Source organism: Protomyctophum parallelum (genome assembly GCF_964188405.1).
Source record: "Protomyctophum parallelum genome assembly, chromosome: 5".
In the NCBI taxonomy this organism is placed as follows: Eukaryota; Metazoa; Chordata; class Actinopteri; order Myctophiformes; family Myctophidae; genus Protomyctophum; species Protomyctophum parallelum.
In genome coordinates, this window is record NC_139702.1 from 3195930 (window position 1) to 3217036 (window position 21107).

Below are 21107 nucleotides of genomic sequence, written 5' to 3' on the forward strand. Positions count from 1 at the left end.
CTCATACATTTCTGTCTTGTCAAGGACCATAGAGCGGACCCTACATCTACAAATATTTTGTGCCAGGGACCCCCATACCAGATTTGTGTCGTTAAAATGTTTTTTTTCCCCCAATATTTTTCTACAAATCTACAAGCTCGTCGTGAGCTTGTCGATCTGCTATTTTCAATTGCCTATAGTGCCAGAATTGAAAAAGTGTAAACAAGTGAAAATGCTTAATCAGTCATGGCTCGTCCACAATGTAACAATTTTTGTATTGACTTTTGTATTGACTTTCGTTTGAAATGTACCCAGGGGCCATTCTGCATACTGTGAAAAAAATCAATGCAAAAATCAATCAATCAATAATAGTCGCTTCTTTTGGGCTTGTTTTCACAGACCTGGATGCTTATTTCTCTCAAATTCTGGCAACATTGTGCCAGGCCCTGACACGTGGTATATGCCATGATCTCATCTCGCGAGTTTTGTAACTTGTAGTTTTGTAGAGGGAGAAAAGGTAGTAAGTAAAGGTACGCAGAACGAGAAGAACATAAGTGAGTTTGGAGTTAAAGTCTTTCAAGGAGCAGAAAACAGGTAAAAAAAAGTGTGAAATATACGTCGAGCAGCACGTGCGACACAACACAAAGCTTTTCGTTTAGTTCTCGCAAGTAATATTGTTCGTTCACGATTCGACATTGTCGCTAAAACGTGTAATTAATTAGAGCTGAGCTAAGCTAAGCCTACACACCTGCTGGACCAAACGTGTGTGTGTGTGTTGGTTCATGGCGTGGTCGTTTAGCAGCTGCAACTCCCCGACTTCGCCTCGCGTTAAAGAAGCAAAGTAACGTTTTAAACTACATTGACGTATTCCATTTTTACATTTATGTGATATTCGACACCCATGTCATGATGTCAAACAGGTGGTTTATATCTATGAGCCGGTCTTCTGTATTTAAAGCTTTCCACCCGCGATGTAACTTGTACTATACTTACTAGAAGAGTCAAGACAACCACACGCCATCGTTTGTCAAAGGAGAAAACAGATAAGGCTACAATTAAGCTATCGACGCGTCGCGGACAATTTGGGACAAACCTGCCCGTGACGAGTTGATGGCTTGTTTGGCAAAGCCAAGGCCTCCAACCGACCACCAAAATGTGGAACGCCCTACCAACAGTCATTAAGACATGTGAATCCCTTGACTCCTTCAAAACCGCTCTCAAAGGGCACCTACGGATGGCTGCAATTCGAAACTGGCCTCTGTAAAATCTGAATCCCCCCCCCTTTTCCCCTCACTGTATATGTATCTTTTCCCTTTTTGCTTCCTATATGATGAATTCCTGTTCTGTTCTTTAGCTACATAGAAATGTCTATTTGTATGTCTCTAAATGTTTTGATGAATTGAACAATGTGGACCCTGTTGTAAACAAGTGTAATGCTTAATTGGGTCGTCCACTCACAGTTAACAGTCTTTGTATTGAGTTTGTGCGTAAAATGTACTGTAAATTCTACAAACTGTTAATAAATATTTCAATCAATCAATCCAACCGACCGCAGACACGCTGGACTTCATTTTAAATGAACGTTTGAATTAAATCATATCTTCCACTTCCACCACTGTCTCTCTCTCTCTGTTTCAGTACAGTGATTTAAAACAATGTCGGAGGACGCGGAGTCTGTGAAAAGCTTGCTGAGGTCCGTCCTCCAGTCCAGCAAGACCGGGGTGGCCATCCACCGGCTGCAGGCCGAGTACCGCTCCCTGTGCGGAGAGACGATCCCGCTGTGGAGGCTCGGCCACAAGGAGCTGGAGCCCTACCTGCGCTCCGTCCCGTCCGTGGTCCGCCTGGAGAACCGCATGGGAGAAGTAATTCAGTGGCTTCTTTCAGTGATTACGTGTTGTGTTGCATCCATCATACAGTAGCGTAGCCTCGGTATCCAGGCTTTTATTTTCTAATGGCAGCTGCATTCGGATCATAACAGTGACCATGCGCTGCCTGCTCTGTTATGCAGTCGTCTGGGGACCACCAGTGCTCCTTGAGGGGGTTCCAGGTGGTCTCCAGCTACTAAACGATGGAGAGTTGGTAACCAAATGAACCCTTATAGATCTTAAACTCAAAAATGAAACCAAGGTTTCATGTTACACTCTCAAACATCTCACCCCAAACCCCTTATATCTCCATATAGACTATATGGAGATCTAAGGGTTTGAGGTGAGATGTAGAGTTGCTGGCCAATATTGATGACATCAGGGATCTCCATATATGGGCTTAATATTGATGACATCACGTGATGTCACGAGGCATGACCGATTTCATATTTAACTGTGACCTGTGGTGGCAATAAAAACACTGGCCAGATTGTCAAAACTTATAGCTATAAGAAAGAGGCAGACATTACTAAACTTATAGCTATAAGAAAGAGGCAGACATTACTAAACTTATAGCTATAAGAAAGAGGCAGACATTACTAAACTTATAGCTATAAGAAAGAGGCAGACATTACTAAACGTATAGCTATAAGAAAGAGGCAGACATTACTAAACGTATAGCTATAAGAAAGAGGCAGACATTACTAAACTTATAGCTATAAGAAAGAGGCAGACATTACTAAACTTATAGCTATAAGAAAGAGGCAGACATTACTAAACTTATAGCTATAAGAAAGAGGCAGACATTACTAAACTTATAGCTATAAGAAAGAGGCAGACATTACTAAACTTATAGCTATAAGAAAGAGGCAGACATTACTAAACTTATAGCTATAAGAAAGAGGCAGACATTACTAGCTTGTATAGAGTGTATACGCGTGACATCATCGTACGTGGAAGTCATGCGGGAACGCCCACTGAGTGGGAAAAAAACTACTTTCTGGCCTTGACATCCCATTCATCCAAAAAGTCCTGTCTGATTGCATTAAACAATGTTAAAGTGTCAGAGTTTGGAAGTGCTTGTTTTCAAAAACTGCTACTTTGTGGACAAAATCATGCAAAGCACTAAAGCAGTAAGACTTGTAACAGGGTCCACCATTTTCAATTCATCAGAAAAGTTTAAGACAAATATGGGGTGCGCGACATGAAAAGGCTAATGGTGGTGATATGGTTTTATTTTAAATGCATTAACATATGCCAAAATAATAATTAAGAACACAGATCTTGTATGGGTATACAAGATCTGTGTACTTAATTTTTTTTAAGAAAATAAATCAAGATTCTTAAATTGCTGCTATAAAAGTTCAGACTTGTTGCTGCAACCCTAGCCTGGAACTCGCCTATGCTTTTTATGGCATGGGCAGCTCCCGGCAGGATCCATGCGCAGCTGCGCGACATGAGACTAATTACTTAGAGCGACAGAGAGAGAGGAGCGTGTGTGTACATGTGTGCGTGTGTATGTCAATTTTACAAAGGTGCAGACGATCAGAAATCAGCAGAGAGTGAGCAATGTTTGCGCTACTCTATGCCGAATTGTGGACTCAGACCCAGACGTTTTTTTCCTCCCTGGAAATAAAAACGTCGGGGTTTCCGAGGCTACTGCAACCCAGACTTTATTTGGTAATTTAATATTTATCTCGTGAAACATTAAATGGCTGTTGCTTTCTAGATAAATGTAATCAACAGAATGTTCTGTGAACACAGACTGTCTTTCTGAATTGTGGTGATTTGATATATTTTGATTTGTGCGTCTGTGTTGTGCAGTTAACGTGCTTTGCTGCAGTGTGTCAGGAGACGGCCCACATTGCTCAGATGGTGGCCATGCAAAAGTCCACCAAGAAAACCAGCAAGACCAACCGGATGGTCAACTGTAGAATGAGACCCAGTCCCGCTAGGCTCTACATGCCCAACGGTAGGAGAGATGCATTAGAACCAACCACACTAGGACTGGACAATATGACTTCAAATCCATATCACCATTATTTTAATGAACTATCAAAATAACGTATATAGTGAACATAGTCGCATCATATCTGTATACGTCAGTGGGGGGCAACTTTGACGATGGAGAGGGCCACAATATTTCCACACACACTCCAGAGGGCCACAATATTTCCACACTCACTCCAGAGGGCCACAATATTTCCACACTCACTCCAGAGGGCCACAATATTTACACACTCATTCCAGAGGGCCACAATATTTACACACTCACTCCAGAGGGCCACAATATTTACACACTCACTCCAGAGGGCCACAATATTTACACACTCACTCCAGAGGGACACAATATTTACACACTCACTCCAGAGGGCCACAATATTTCCACACTCACTCCAGAGGGCCACAATATTTACACACTCACTCCAGAGGGCCACAATATTTACACACTCACTCCAGAGGGCCACAATATTTACACACTCACTCCAGAGGGCCACAATATTTACACACTCACTCCAGAGGGCCACAATATTTACACACTCACTCCAGAGGGCCACAATATTTCCACACTCACTCCAGAGGGCCACAATATTTCCACACTCACTCCAGAGGGCCACAATATTTCCACACTCACTCCAGAGGGCCACAATATTTACACACTCACTCCAGAGGGCCACAATATTTACACACTCACTCCAGAGGGCCACAATATTTACACACTCACTCCAGAGGGCCACTATATTTACACACTCACTCCAGAGGGCCACTATATTTACACACTCACTCCAGAGGGCCACAATATTTACACACTCACTCCAGAGGGCCACAATATTTACACACTCACTCCAGAGGGCCACAATATTTACACACTCACTCCAGAGGGCCACAATATTTACACACTCACTCCAGAGGGCCACAATATTTCCACACTCACTCCAGAGGGCCACAATATTTACACACTCACTCCAGAGGGCCACAATATTTACACACTCCAGACTCCAGGGCCACGTTGCACATTACTGTCGTGGCAAAGATAGCCGATCTGCAAGCTCAAAACGCGTCGCACCGTGACGTGTTTTGAGCTTGTAGATCAGCTATTTTTGCTATATTTGAATTGAAATCCTGAAAAAGAATTGTCTAATTTAGTTATAGTTACCGGTATGTTAACTTTATGAACTAAATCCAAACACATTGGACATGCAAAAGAGGGTCATGTTTCATGTTTGCATGTTTGGAATTGTAACAGCTGAAATCAATAATATATCAGTATTCTGATATTAACCTGAGGGCAGCATTAACCCATTCTGACCGGGCACCCATTTTGGTGTTGGCATCATGTCATGCTTTAGCTATTTAAAAATAGCAGATCTACAAGCTCATATCGCGCCACCGAGTGGCGCGATACGAGCTTGTAGGTCTGCTATTTTTGAAAAATCGAAGAACGACTGACATTTTTAGAATCTTATCTCAGGTCAGAATGGGTTAATCAGACCAGTGTGTGTCCAGTGGAAACCTTCGTATGAATCTGATCTCAGGTCAGAATGGGTTAAGTGAAGGTGGGGGCCCACCGGCCACCAGTTGCCCATGTATGGTATGTGTTCCTTCCATCCAAACCCCCCCCCCCTTCCACACACCCACCCCCAGTCAGGTGATAAGAAGCGGCACACTCACTCCTCACCCATTGGAGGAGGCATGAGCTCAGTTTAATTAAGGCCCTCCCCAGGTTGGCAGAGGGCGGAGTATCTCCCAGGATTACAGCTTAGGCAATTGGTACAGGGTGAAAAAATGGGTTACAAAATTGTGGGATAAAAATTATAAAGGGTAACCCTGAAGAAGGCATTTTGTGCCGAACGTTGGTCATCTTAAAATAAGTTTCTTGCATCGTGACTACGAGTTGTGCAACCTCTCCTTTCTGTTCAAGTTTATCTCCCGTGGTCAGTACCACCCCACTATTGATGTGCGCTGTGCACTCTCCTTTGGTCAGAAAAGAGACACTTGAAGTGGTAAGTTAATGTTCTCTCTCTCTCTCCCTCCAGTGACTCCCAAGTCTTTCCTCCGGCAGCCCTCGTCATATGGTTTTCCTTCTTGGCCACCGAGCCGTCCATCATCATCATCATCACGGCCCTATAACCAGATGTCCAGAAGCGGTGTCAGTACCACAGGAGATTTCAGGTAGGAGGTTGTGGGATCGGTCGCACATCAATCGTACCAAAACAGTTAATCATATCACTACATGTTATCTAATTCAGAGGTTCCCACAGAGGAAGTACTACTACTGGTGGTACTACAGGTAGTTCTTCTGACCAAGCAATTGGTTGACAGAATTTTGTCAGACCAGCATTATTAGCTTAGGAATGGAACAAAAAGGGCAGGTATACGCTCCTGTATTTCTTCTTTTGGCTGTTCTGCCTTTATTGATAGTGTAGCGTTGGCCGAGTGGCCAGGATTACCGGTTTTGGGTTCTTTATTTCTAAAGAATGGAAACTTAAAGCACCCAGGATCACATTAGATAATTGACACTGGGTGGAAAAAACGGGTCAAAACATTAAACACCACTGACATTGAAGGGGAAATTTAATATAGATATATTTCTATTTTTTCTAACAAAGATTTAAGAGTATAGAGTTGCATGGTTCCTGCTCGACTGCAATGTTTCTATCACATTCGCTCCTCTCTAACTACAGGCAGCTTAATCAGAGGTTGAATGCTACCGTTCCTGTTCAGCACAGGGGACCAGTGGTTCCACCCCATTCTACTCCACCTGCCCAGGTTAACCGGTGAGTCTGCAACTGACAACACAGAGGGGGCAAAATGTCATATCGCCCTAATCCCCTAGGGTTGGTACCCTCACCAAACATGCAGTAATTCTGGTCACTAAACTGCCTCCCCCTGGTCAGGGGGCAACTGCCTCCCCCTGGTCAGGGGGCAACTGCCTCCCCCTGGTCAGGGGGCAACTGCCTCCCCCTCCCCGGGGGAGGCGGGTAATTTCACTGACGTGTGTGGACAACCTTTTTTAAACGGGTCCCAACCAATGGCATTCGTCTGGGATGTCTGGACCCGGATATAGAAATATGGCGGATTTGAAATCACTCCAGAGTTGGCTTAATTTTTCTGCCTGTAGAGTCGTATTGGCGTGACATCCATTCTTTTTTTTTTTCATGGTCTATGTGGACAGGCTCACCCTCTCCGCAGATCAACCATGGCATAAATACCTAATTTGCTTACCGGTATTTTACTAAAATCGAAGAGCGACTGACATAGAAGACATTTTTAGAATCTGATCTCAGGTCAGAATGGGTTAAGATGTTTCAGGTCTCGGGCCTAATTATTTTCTGTTGCCACAGGGGACCAGTGGTTTCACTCCCTTTCGCTCCTCCTGCCCATATTAAGTGGTGAGTAAGGTTGGGCGATATGCCAATTTTTTTCAACCGCCCATCGTCTGACCAATATTCGCCGATTAACGATGTATTCGTGTCATAAAAGCTCACTGCAGGTCGCAAAAAAGCCAGATCTACAAGCTCTCAAGGCGCCGCGTCCTGCCTGTTTTTGCACCTCCGTTCGCTAGGCGTTGAGAGCTTGTAGATCAGTCCGTTTCTGCAGACTGCAGCGCAGCTGCACAGCCAGGGTAACTTGCTCCCTTGACTCCCCGCACCGGCGGTCCGTCGGAGGCTCGGAGCGGAGCAGCGGAGCCCACAAGCTGCTGCGGCCGGGCTGCTGGCTGCTGTTGAGAGCTTGTAGATCTGTCTATTTTTGCAGCGCTGGTGTCGGGGTTTGTTCACGTTGTCAATAAAAATAACTTAGATTACAGGTGGAGTTGAAGTTCAATCAGTGGGTTGCAGCACCAGTAGGGGCTACACGCTAAGCTAAGCGCTAAGCTAACGAATGATCCCCGAGCCTATACACTAACACTAGTAGACAGTTTTTTTCGACTTCACGGGTGAGGCATTGGGATTGTGATGAGACACGAGACAGCAGTGTGCATTCTGTTGTGACTGTATATTATTAAACTGCATCGGTCTGGACTCCGGAGCTTAAACAACATGTAGGCTACAGCCTCCCTCAGCTCCCAGGCCGTAAGTGCCGTGCCCTGGTGCCCGATGCTGCTGAGTGCGTGGACTGTGGGAGCATACATTATAACGGGAGGAGGTGATTTCCACCCGGCCGCTGTTACTACTTTGCTGGGCCAAATTGATTCACATGTTGCTCACACTTTACAGGTTAATTGGGCTAAATCGTCCCGAGAAATCGCCTAATAAAAATATTCGGCGATTGGATTCGTATATTCGCGATTGACGATGTATTCGTATCGTCACCCAACCCTAGTGGTGAGTCTGCAACTGACGACAGAGGAGTGGTCCAAATGGACTAGGATGAATACACTTGCTATATCTGTCGGGGAACTGGATTGCTCTGTGATACTTTGTCTTGCTGAGAGCATGCATTTTGACATGGTTGGAACATAAAATGTTTGCTCTCTCAGGCCTAACTCTCCCTCTTTTGTCACAGGTGCCATGTGACAGTCCCTGTGACAGTCCCTGTGACAATCCTGTGCCCTGTGATCCCTTCTGCTCAACCTGTCCAGCTTAACCGGTGAGTGTAACTGACAGCACAACGTGTCCTAGGATAGTTGAATGACAACACTTGGGTTATCCGGCGGGGGACTGGATTGCTCTGTGATACTTGATCTTGCTGCAAAATGTTAAAATGAGCCTCTGTTAAAAGCGTGCATCTTGACGTGGTTTGAACATAAAATGTTTGCTCTCTCAGGCCTAACTCTCCCTCTGTTGTCACAGGGCACCTGTCCTTTCACCTCCTTCTGCTCAGCCAGTCCAGCCAGTGTTGTTTTTGTTGGCTATTGTTTAATTTAGTCTCAGTCTTCAATCACCGTTAGTTTTTATCATATTTAGTCAAACTCATGCTTTAGTTTTAGTCGACTAAAAGTCACGAATTTTAGTCTTTATCTTAGTCCAAGAAACCGTGAATTTATTTGTTTAGTTTTAGTCAACAAAAACTATTGGCATTTTAGTCTAGTTTTAGTCTGACAATTTAGTCTAGTTTTAGTCTGACAATTTAGTCTAGTTTTAGTCAGACAATTATTTTAGCCCTTTACTTTTTTATCAACAGTTATGTTTCCATGATTCCATCTAATCTAAAAAATATTTCACAAAAATCTACTGAACTGAGTGATGCAACTCTGTGTGGGGGTCCCTGGGGGGTCCCCAGAACTTCCACATGAAGTGCCAGCCCGGTTCTGGTGAGCTGCCCCACATCCGAAACGGTTGAAAAATGACAGAGTTACTGTGTGGGGGTCCCCAGGGGGTCCCTCTACTGTACTGTACTGTCACACCCAAACTGATCATATAAACAGTTAATATGTGTTTGTGTTACAGTGCACTTGGTTGTGAAAACAAACCAAATGCTATTTTCGTGCTCGGACACAGCCAGCCAGTTGCACCACTCAAAAAAATGAGTTAAAACTTAAAAATCAATTCAACAAACTGATCCCAGTGCAGTACAAGACAACTCTTATAGATCCTTAATGTCCACTTGTTTAACCAACTGACCCCAGTGCAGTACAACAAGACAACTCCTATAGAACCTTAATGTCTACTTGTTTAACCAACTGATCCCAGTGCAGTACAACAAGACAACTCCTATAGAACCTTAATGTCCACTTGTTTAACCAACTGATCCCAGTGCAGCCAAACATTACTAAACACCTGGTTAGAAGTTGAGCACGCGCGGGTTGCGCACGCAAGCACCATTGGGGCGCAAACTAATAGGCGAGTGCGCTCCCGGTGCGCATTTCCGAATGCACCCTTTGTGTGTTGCTACATGCTAAGCTAATGTCACTATTATTATTGCTACTAGGCTGCACGCACGCACACACGTTCATGTGTGTTGCTACTCACCGGGCGGGGATCAGAGAGAGGGTGCTCTCTATGACGAGACCCTATTTCTTCACAATTCCTGGCGTTTATAACATCTCCAGTTCCCTGTGTTTTGCTGTCCAATAAGCCTTATTATATTCCTTTGTCGCTTGTCGAACATAAGCTTGATAACGTTGGTTCATGTTGCAAACACTTAATTCAACCATGACTCGGTGACAGACGGCCCAACCTGCGTTCCGTAGTTTAGTAACTTTTGTAACTGTTCTGAGCACAACATGCAACTCTAGTGTGTGTGTGTGTGTGTGTGTGTGTGTGCGTGCGTGCTGCTGGTGCTGCCTCGGCGAGCGCCGAGCACATGTATGCGCTCACAGGAAGAAAATATATAAATAAATATATTTCGTCTAGTCTTTGTTCATGAACGAAATGAAGACAGATTTTAGTTCAGTCTTTATTTTTGTTAACTACATTTTCGTTTCGTCTTTATTTATCAACTAAATTGCATAATGATTTAGTCCAATTATTGTTTATACATGTGGGTTTTTGTCTCGTTTAGTCAAGTTCTCGTGCGGTGAAAAATGGGCGTTGACGAACATATTTCGTTTTAGTTTTCGTTGACGAGAACAACACTGTGTCCAGCTTAACCGGTGAGTCTGTAACCGACACTGAGCAGTCAAAAAAGCATTTCATGTGCCAGTGTTTGGAAGCATGCATCTCAATGTCTTTTGAACAAAATGATCGCCCTCTCAGGACTAACTCTTCTCTCTGTCATCAGGACCGAGAAGAACAGCTACCGAGAAGAACAGCCTGGAGGTATGTTTCACCATAACATAAAGTCATCTATATGCTGTCCTTGTGTCAAAATAGAATGCTTAAAGGTCCTTAAGGTGTTATGCTGTGTTAACGCCATAGCTATGGCTACAAAGCAAAGGCAACGAGCCGTTTTCAGCAACATGGAGATACAAATGGATGCTTGACACTTGTAACGATTTTCAGTCATGTTCTCCCTTCACACAATTCCGGCTTGTAAAGTGGGATTTCTTTCCCCTGTCAGTCCGTTCCTTTTAACCTAAGCCTTTATATTCAGTGAGGGTGTCGAGTAGTGCTGCCGGAATTGTCCAAAAATTACATTCGGATATTCTTTTTAAAAACCCACATGGATTCGAGCAATTCGACCCATTCGGATTTCAATTCGAGCCATTCGGATTTTTATATCATTTACACCAATACTGTGCAACATGAGACATAAACCAACTGTGTAGTGTGTGTAGATGTATTTATTCAACACAGGTGGGCAGCTCTCTCTCTCTCTCTCTGCGCAATGTGCGCATTTGCTGCTGCTGCTGAAAACCGAGTTGGAACACTTAATGAAATGGGACAGTCTAAGTTTCATTCTAAGCCTCTTGCCTCGCTGGAGGGAGAACTTGCCGCAGGCAAATTATACTAGTATTCACTCAAACGTGGTTGTTTGTTTGGTTTCGGGGGTTGACAATGCCTCATGCTCTGGTGGATGTATATTTTCGAGATGGTTAGCCAGGTTGGTTGTTGAGCCGTGGGAGGCTAACTCCGACTTGCATATCTTGCAAACAACTTTTTTTCCCCGTTTACTGACCAAAAGCCATAGTGCTTCCATACAGCACTTCTAAGATTGCCCGGGTTGTAAATCACTTGTCGCGGATCCTCCTCTTGCGAGGAAGAACTGACTGCCGCTGCTGCCATCATTAATGTTGCTCGATCGGCTCCTGACCTTAGGGTATATAAGCTCCTGACATGTGCGCTGTGTTTTGTTTGTTAGTTTCCCTGCGTTGACGCGGAAACAAGCTACTGTGATCTCCCGACAACAACTGCTCAGTAACGTTATATGCAGTCAGTCTCGCGAGAACCCAGAGGCAAAGTGGTAGATCTACTAGCCCGCAATGCAACTTGATGTGTTTTGAGCTTGTAAATCTGTATATTTAGCAAATATTTTGTCTAGAGGGGAAAAAGGAGGGGGCCTTTGACCCTTGGTCTACTACTAAACAATGACTGTTTTAAGTGGTTCATTTGAATACAGCTTTAATTTAAAATCTTTGTCTATCACATAGAGCAAGTTCAGAGCAGGCTAACTCAGCTGCTTGCTAAGCACTACAGTGGTCTGTGGAAGTCGAAGCTACCAGACGTCTACAAGAAAATGTTCAACGAGCAACTCCACCCCCAGACCCTCATAGACATGGACAAGTGGACACACATCTGTCAGGTGAGTTGGTAGTCTGTGTATTGTCGCTATTGGTTGGAAACATTCTACATTCAAACCAGTGTTGTTTTCGTCAGGACTGACGATAACGTAAATGATGACGTCAACGCCCCTTTTTCCAGGACTAAGACGGACTGAAACGAACGACACTCAAATAATTCGGGACAAGACTGACGCTGACAAACTAATTAGCTCTGTTTGACGCGATGACGATGACGAGACGTGTGTGTGTTATCGCTGACAAGACGAGGCTAGACGAACATTTTAGTTGATTGACGAACAAAGTTTTAAATGCATGAAAATGTTCCGCCAATAATGTCACTGCTCTCTCTCTATCCTCCTCTCCTTTCCTTGTTGGTCACCCCCATCTGCATGCATGCATGCACACACACACACACACACACCGTCCCATTTCGACTCAGTGTCCTCTTCAGACAACAATAACACCACCAGACTGGGGGAAGCCGCTGAGATCACTTTGCTTGTCCCCGTGGATCGGAAATAGGATTTAAAAGGCTATCCGATAATAGCGTGGATTACAGCACAGTTGTGTGCAATTATTCAATAAAGAATTCACATATCACCGCACCTCGTCAAGCCTCCAGTATCAGCTCAATGCGAAACATGTTGCACCTAGCCTAGCCTGGAAGCTAACGTCAATCAACAACAGTAGCTCTGGTCGATAGCGTAGTTAGGACTCAGGAGTTCTATGGTACTTAATTTGATCCTTTCCCCTCACTCACACCCGCGGAAGTGCAGGCTGTGCAGCCCCTCGTTTTTAACATAAAAAAAGATGTGAAAGCCTACTTTCCTCCTTCTAACACTATGGATCAGAGCTAATGTTATTCCAACTCCCAGTAGCAGTTCAAGTACCTGGCCAGATGACATGGTTTCTAACTAAACGGTTATGGCCAAATAAAATGTAAAATCTGCTATGGCTGTTACTGTATGTCCACGGAAGAAACACAGAGGTGTTTTCTTATGGTCATGTCACATATTTGCTGCACCAATTGAAGCCCGCCCCAAACCCTGTGGAATGCATTCCCCAAAACTTTCAGAGACATGCCCCCACCATCCAAACCTTCAATATTGCTTTCACCAGCTATTTATTTTTATTTACTTAGTGTTTTTCCTTTAATAAAGTTGTTTTTGATTTATCATGTCCCCCTTGTAAAGCATTTTTGGGTACTCAGAAAAGCTCTATATAAATTATGAATTTTGAGATATTACTACAAAAACAATGTTTTATTGCTTAAACTTATGTATTCACTATTCATTTATTCACTAGTATACCAAAATCCATTAAAAAATGGCTCTCTCACAGTTCTTGGGTCAAATAATGATATGCGATTAAAATGCGATTAATCGAGATTAATTAACTACAAAGCCTCTGATTAATTAGATTAATTTCTTTAATCGAGTCCCAGCTCTATTTAATACCTGTACGCTATTGACATTTTATTTAAAGACATTTTAATTTTTTTGACAAACTGGACTAAAACCTTTTACTAAAATGACTAAAACTGACTAAAACCCTTAGGAGTTTCCGTCGACTAAAACTATCAAGGATAGAAATGACTAAGACTGACTAAGACTAATTAAGCATTTTTCCAAATGACTAAGACTGACTAAGACTAATTAAGCATTTTTCCAAAAGACTAAGACTGACTAAATCTAAAAAATGCCTGCCAAAAACAACACTGATTCAAACCTGTTCCTTTTTATTATTCTAAAAACATGTTGCAAGGCACAATCTGTCGCTTTTAAACTAAAGTGTATTGCTAACCAGGTGAGGCGGTTCTGACAAAACTGACACCAGGAAGATGAATAATATATAAATCGGTTAGTTCATCTGCACACAAAGGAGAGGAATTATTGGTCCCAATTGAACTGAATCGCATTTTCAAGCAACATCTTTTTGTGTGTGCGTGTGCCGTTTAAACGGACAGTTGGCGTAGTGTTAAACATTAAATGCGCCTTTCACATTCACCATTGTCCTCACTATTTGCTCCATGTTCCCCTGCCTTTTTGCTTACAGATAGAGCATCTCGTCAACAGAGCAGACTGTCTGGTCTACCCGCCTCTCCTTCTTTCTGTGTCCAACACCACGTGCTCCCCTACACCCAAGCCAAGGACGAGCCGCCCGGCTGCGATCCTCACCCCACCCCCCACCCCGAAACCCACCATAATCCCCAAGAGTCCGCTAGCCAGTCCTACCTTCTTTTTCCCTCCAAAGCCAGTGGACGATTCCCCGGTCAAACCTGTACCTCCTGCCACTTGCATTCGTCCATCTGTCGTTGCGTCCCCCTCCATCTCTTTATGTCCCCCCCCTCATTTCACTGTATCCCCACTTTCTCCCGGTGACATCACCCTGACCCCCGTCACCTCTCCCCCCTCTGTCCATGTATCGCCAGATGTGCGTGTAAAATTGAAGGAGCTACTGTCCAAGTATGCACAGGTACTTAATCCATTCATCTGTTGATGCTTTGTTCTTTGCCCATCACAAGTTATCTGAACTCAGGCAATCTTGATATTGTGTTCACGTAATAATCAAATACCTAACACTTCTAAATGGCACATTATTTACATCAGTAAACTGATCAACTTCAGGCTTATTAAAACCTCCCAATACTTTGCAGTTACAAGACATTGATATATTTGATGTTCTGTCATCTGACTTTTTCCCCTCTATCCTTATGACAATTTACTAACAGTTCAATAAATTCCACCTGCACTCAGGGTTTGTGGGCCCATGCTTTGTCCAAGCTTTACCTGGACACGTACAAGACTGCCTTCCCAGAACAGGTTCACAGCAACCTGTCTATGTTGCCAGACATATGCACTGTGGAATACCCCTTCCCCAATAACAAGAACAAGGTAGGTTGTTGGCATGTCAATGTGGATTCACTATTCATTACAAGATACTTCACGATTGCACCACTATATAGCCACATTAACCCTTGCGTCCCTATTTTCGACATGCCATTATAGGTACAATGTTTACAAAAGTCTGGGTTGCGAACTTGTAGATTGGTTACTTTTGAAATGGAGTGCAAGTGGTGACGCAGCACTTTCCCATTCATGAAAGGGCTTAAAGTTGAAGGATTGGTTAGAATAAGTATAATACTGGTTGGATAATTCAAAACAATTAATAATCATACAGGTAGTTGGGTTAGCACATTAAGGACACTGTTAAAATGGTCTATAGTAGTGGTTCTCCCACTTCTAATTCCACAGTTTTTTTTATGTATTACTCCACAGACCCCCATGACTGAGTTATAGAGCTGTAAGGATCCTTTTTGTTCAAAACTATCAATCATTTAGCTGGGTACCCCCCCCCCCCCCCCCCAAGTACCCCTGGGGGTTCCTGGACCCCACTTTGAGGACCACTGGTCTATGGTGATTTAATGCTCTTCTCTTGACCCCATACAGGCCATCCTGTATAGTTCCATTATTGCAGACTTGGACATGTCAAAAACCCATAAGAGCCATGTTGGCAGCAGTCCACTGATCCCTTCAGGACTCAGAGTTCAGAGCCCTGTGGTGCCTCCGCCTCTGGAGATGCCAAAGGAGCAGTTCGCCTCTGCACTGGTCACTGAAGCCAAAGACTGCACTGCTGTCACTGTGAGGTAGGACACAGGTTCTGGACTGACTCTTTAACTCCATTTCTTATTTGTAATTGGTGGGTTATCAATATTTCCATGTTCTATCTAGCTATGGTTTTCTCCATTGTTCTAAGCTTTGGGGAGAGCCTCCAGTGCTCTTGAAGTGGCCACAGACAATAATAATCTGACTGAAAAACATGCCCACTAAATACACTTTCTCTTTCTTTGTGTCATTGACCTCAGGTATGTAGGTGACAACTTCTCCAAGGCCCTAGAGGCCATGGGAGACACCATGCGCACCTTCTACAGCCAAAGCTCTGCCCAAAAACCCCTCTCCAGCCCTGCCATGGGTCAGCTGGCAGCTGTCCGAGAGGATGGGGATGAGCTGGCCAGGGCCCAGATTGTGGCAGTCTTGCCATTTGACAAGGTCATGGTAAGAGTTGACCATGTTCAACCTGGTGTAGCGTACCTATGTATTTTAGGTATTGTCAACATGGGCAAAATGATATTCATCATAAATGGTTATCCATATAACCTGAGTTATATGAGTTTTCTGTCCACACCAAATCTTTTAGCCAAAAGCTAACAAAGTATTGCATTGTGATCTTGTAGATGTGCTGTTTTTGCACGCCATACTATATTATGCTGTAGTGTAGTTTGTGTTAATAGCTCTATACACACATGCCATTTTGGAAAGAACTTGGGGCCCCTTCCCTACTTCCTTCACAGGTGTTACCGATGATACTAATGAAGGCTCTGTTCCATTCTGGTCAAACACAGTCAGGGTGCTGCTATTGTGCATGTTGGCTCTCACACTCCGCTACGCCAGTGGGTTCCAAATGGCCCCGTATGGGGGTGTAACTGACAGTGTACAAATTTGTGGAGGTCCTTAAAATGAACTAACTTAAACCTGCCTCTGGCCTACCACGTGGAAGCCTCTGTGGCTTCCTTCCCTGTAAGATGGCGCCCGAGATACAGATGTCCCAGAGCCAAAGGGGCGTCTAGCCGTCTACCTGTCTATTGTTATATAAATATCGGTGGTTTTCAACCAGTGGTCCGTAGACCACCAGGTGGTCCCCAGCTAAATAATGGAGAGTTGGTGACCAAATGGACCCTTATAGATCTTTAACTCTTGAGAGCGTAAAATTAAACCAAATTGACCCGTGTGCATTTGGTTTCATGTTACGTTCTCAAGAGTTAGATTATTGTGATGCATTATTTAATTTACACAATTAGAGTCTGTCTACACAATTAGAGAATGTAGAAGAAGAATTGTTGGGCACAAAATTAATTAATTATTATTTCAGATAGATGGATTGTCATAAACTGTCATTGCATCTCTGTATATATGTATTTATAATTTTATTTGACTGATGGCACAGGATGGTGCTGTCACAGTAATGTAACTTTGGGTGTGTAGCTAAATGGACCCGCTCATTACATGTTGTGGTGACAGACCCACATTCCGGGAGTGTTGCACAGAAAACTGACCCATACATTAATCCGTGTCCCTCCGAACATGCATTTCACTTGTTACACGTGATCTGCGGGAAGAAGTCTTACGTAAGAGTTGGGTTTTTTTTTGGCAAAAATTAAGTAAATTAAAATAGTGGAAGAAATGGGTGGTGGTTGCAAGCAGTGCACATTGAGGCTGGAAGACAGGGCTGTGCGGCGCTAGGTTCCTTGTGGCTGTCCATGCGTTGTGAGATGGGCCCCAAAGCGAGCAGCAGTCTTGCTCTAAGGAAGGTCTTAGACAGACGACACTTTGCGACAGCTTTTCTTGAATTTAGAATAGATATATAAAATAGAGGGACGGACTGCCCTGCCCCTAGCTATTCATTTTTCGATGGAAGTTGCTCAGTGGCGTTTGAAGCACCTGGAAGAACTCTCTACTCTTTTGCTCGTGCATGTACAGTACTTTGCCCGCCTGCAGTTCAGCTTTGGCCAGTACGGTAAGGCAGATTCAACATTTCCCAGCTGCTCTGGGGTCCTGGTGTGAATGGAGCCCATTAGCTTACTCAGGTGGTTAGTTGACAACTAATTGTGTCTGTAAAAAAACAAACATGTGTCTGTGTGCACACCAGGTGTACTACGTGGACTACGGTTGGTCAGAGGAGACCAAAAGGTCAAATCTGCTGGAGCTTCATGAGGACTTCCTGACACTGCCATTCCAGGCCACCAACGTCAGACTAGCAGGTATAGATCCACATCACGTAGATTGTATTTTTGTACATGTAAGTCAGTGGTTCAGGAACATTTTCATGCCAACGACCCCGAACTTGATATGTATCAAGACCAGTGTTGGGCGATATTACTCAGGATTCAGGAAGGTAATGTTATATTAAAAAGTATTATTACTTTGTCTCAAGAGTAATGTATTAGTGTTTTTTTGTTTTTCTGCATATTTCCATGGAATGGAATCCTTTAGGATTGTAACGACGGTCCGATTCCTTAACGGTTCCCTTTAACGACTCCTATGGAATGGATCCTTACACGTCTGTAACTCTGAGAGTGTACTTAACGGTAGTGGCCACTAGCTGGTCCATTTGGTTCCATCTGTACACTCAAGAGTTATGGTGGTCCTTGAAATTAAAACATTTGGTATTTGGAAGCACTGGTATTGTAATTGTATAGCAGAAGTGAAGTCCACATACCAGCTTTGACAGTGAGATAAAATGGGTTCTGGAAATGTCTCCAAATGTGATGTAACGGAGTCCAGTTCCTCAATGTTGGATCTGATTCTCCCGGTCTCAATCAATGTTCCTTCAAATCATTGATCTGAGCAAACACTCCAACCTTCTGAGTGCAACTTGAACAACTGCTGAGCAACATGAGTGTGATGTGTACATTATGCTCATGTCCAATTATGGCTTATTCAAACCTAATTACAGAATTAGTAACGGTTGCATTATTTTAATTAACCGTTTCCTGCCAGGGAAAAAAAAAAGCACCATTATTATTCAGTATTATATGTGAACACTATGTATAGGAATAAATGTTGTGTACATAAATACAATAGGCCTAAATGAGTCAACAAAATAATGCATTGACCTATTGATTGATATTGACAGATGTCTAAAACAAGTTAGTCCTAGCAGAGATGTGACAGGCATTATGATTAATACAATGTATGCATGTAATCTATATACTGTATGGTGTGATGTGAGCATTTGCTAGGCCTACCATTTGTAGCCTAACTAGCCTACACTCAGAGTTAAATGAACACTGGCTTTTGGCCATGTAGATCCGGGTTCCAGTCCAGAGATGAAAATCATACTGAAATGGCCTAGGCTAATTCATATACATTTAATTTGGGGCCCCTTGAAATTAAAATGGCAGAGATTCACTGGGTTAAACTGTAGACTATAGTTAATCCACAGAAAATACAAAAAGGACTCTGTAGATAGTTAAAAATCAACACTAAACGAATGTGCCGCTTCAGATCAGTTTTTTGTTCGTACCTGGAGTAAGTGCGTTATCTCAGACTGAAAAAGACAATGGATATAATCCCTGTGCGCATCACACAGGGATTATATCTGATGGATAAATTTAAATAGGATCCATCTTTAATAATGATAGCTTTGAAAGGACTGTATAATTTGTAAAGAAGACTAAGAATGATCAATGATAAGCTTCGATTGCAGAGGGCTAGAAGCTGAGAGCGCTCCGGAGCAGAGCCAAAATGCGCCGGAACACTCAGAATACTTTAGGAGTAATCCCATTACAATATATACTTAACTTTAGCTTTTACCAGGATACTTTAAGTAAACAGCCATTATAAACACTGTTACATCAGGAGGATTACCCAATAAATGTCAAAATGTTACCTGAGTCCACCCAAGGAGAGACATCCATATCAAAATGAGGCTTTTAGTCATTTTTATATATAGCTTCAGAGAGAACAGAACAAGAATTCACATACACAGCATAATAATTTACAATCGAATTGACCCAGACCCCGTGCGGGTCTGGTTTGTAAGTGGGTTCTCTCTACCGCCTCCAAAATGGGAGACAGTATATATACTTCGTCAATACAAAATGGAGAATGGTACAAAGCAGACGTGGCAAGACCGAGGAGCATCTTACTCAATGTATGTAGTTTTGGGCACTTGATGGAAAAACACTGGATGGAAAAATACCGGCGCTAAACCGAAAGCGCACAGAGGTGGGCACCCGGCTATAAAGGATAATTTGTCTATGGTATGCCGTCTCGGCGAGCTGATAAGAGAATGCCTGGCCTCCAAGGTCTGTTACATGCAGGGTTCTAGACAGACAGTGCAACAATAATTCTCACTAACTAAACGCCAAAAGACAGTGTGAAGTCACTACACAGGGCAACCAGATTAAAAGGGTCAAAAAGGTCAAAGGAGCTGATCATTCACCCACAAAAGATAGAAGTTATCTATCAATATCCATGGTCACTTTCCATATGCGACGCAAAAGAACATTTATGTTCGTTTTGTAGGCTAGGCTAGGCTCTGCATGTTTCGGGCCGCTGCATTTTCATGGTAGAAAACATTCTTTTAGTGATTCTAGCATTTGCATTGTGTGTGTGTGTGTGTGTGTGTGTGTGTGTGTGTGTGTGTGTGTGTGTGTGTGTGTGTGTGTGTGTGTGTGTGTGTGTGTGTGTGTGTGTGTGTGTGTGTGTGTGTGTGTGTGTGTGTGTGTGTGTGTGTGTGTGTGTGTGTGTGTGTGTGTGTGTGTGTGTGTGTGTCGGGAAAAAACGGTCGAACATGTGATGCAGCCGTGCACGCACGGGCGCACGTTAGGGGGAACATTGGTCCCAATTCTGACCACCCTCTCCTTGTATCCTTCTCTTCCCTCTTCCCTCTTCCCTCCACCCTCTCCTTGTATCCTTCTCTTCCCTCTTCCCTCTTCCCTCCACCCTCTCCTTGTATCCTTTTCTCTTCCCTCTTCCCTCCACCCTCTCCTTGTATCCTTCTCTTCCCTCTTCCCTCTTCCCTCCACCCTCTCCTTGTATCCTTCTCTTCCCTCTTCCCTCCACCCTCTCCTTGTATCCTTTTCTCTTCCCTGCCTCCATCCCAGGCCTAGAGTCGTTCAGTTCCCATCAGGCTGTCCTAGCCAGCCTGGAGACGTTGGCCGTCGACAAGATCCTCCTGATGGAGTTCGTGGATCGCTGTGATCCCCTGGTCGTGCTGTACGACACTTCACAAGATGACGACGTCAACATCAACCAGCTCTGCCTCAAGGCCGTGCAGGACAGGACCATGGATAACCCTCTGACGGTTAGTACTGTAGTACGCTTCTCTCTTTTCTTAGCAAGTGGTGCCGTGAAATATAATGGGTCTGTCACAATTATTAGTGTGATCGCTGTAGGCAACACTATTGTTCACATGTAAACCTGTGTTTTGTTAACCTTTTCTGTTCAATGGACGTTTTCCATTTTGGAAAGTTCATTTTCATTCTGTCTTAATCGGGGATGCACCTAACTTTTTTTTTGAGCTATACAATTAACTACCCACCTCATGCCACAGAGTGTGTACTGTACTTAACTGTACATTGTTTAAGTAACTGA

General features: G+C 43.6%; 1 protein-coding gene across 1 annotated transcript in view; it reads left to right on the forward strand.

Moving 5' to 3' along the window:
- Nucleotides 1–1634: 1634 nt before the first annotated feature.
- LOC310859200 (tudor domain-containing protein 7A-like) overlaps nt 1635–21107 on the forward strand; it is a gene marked incomplete at its 5' end in the record, with an annotated part of 32639 nt that continues 13166 nt past the window's right edge. The window contains 12 exons of the mRNA XM_083765601.1: nt 1635–1841; nt 3669–3816; nt 5882–6017; nt 8352–8435; nt 10509–10546; nt 11818–11969; nt 14005–14424; nt 14706–14843; nt 15399–15595; nt 15815–16004; nt 17656–17767; nt 20618–20817. Of these exons, the coding sequence (XP_083621727.1) occupies nt 1635–1841; nt 3669–3816; nt 5882–6017; nt 8352–8435; nt 10509–10546; nt 11818–11969; nt 14005–14424; nt 14706–14843; nt 15399–15595; nt 15815–16004; nt 17656–17767; nt 20618–20817 (2022 nt within the window). The remainder of the gene's footprint in view (nt 1842–3668; nt 3817–5881; nt 6018–8351; nt 8436–10508; nt 10547–11817; nt 11970–14004; nt 14425–14705; nt 14844–15398; nt 15596–15814; nt 16005–17655; nt 17768–20617; nt 20818–21107) is intronic.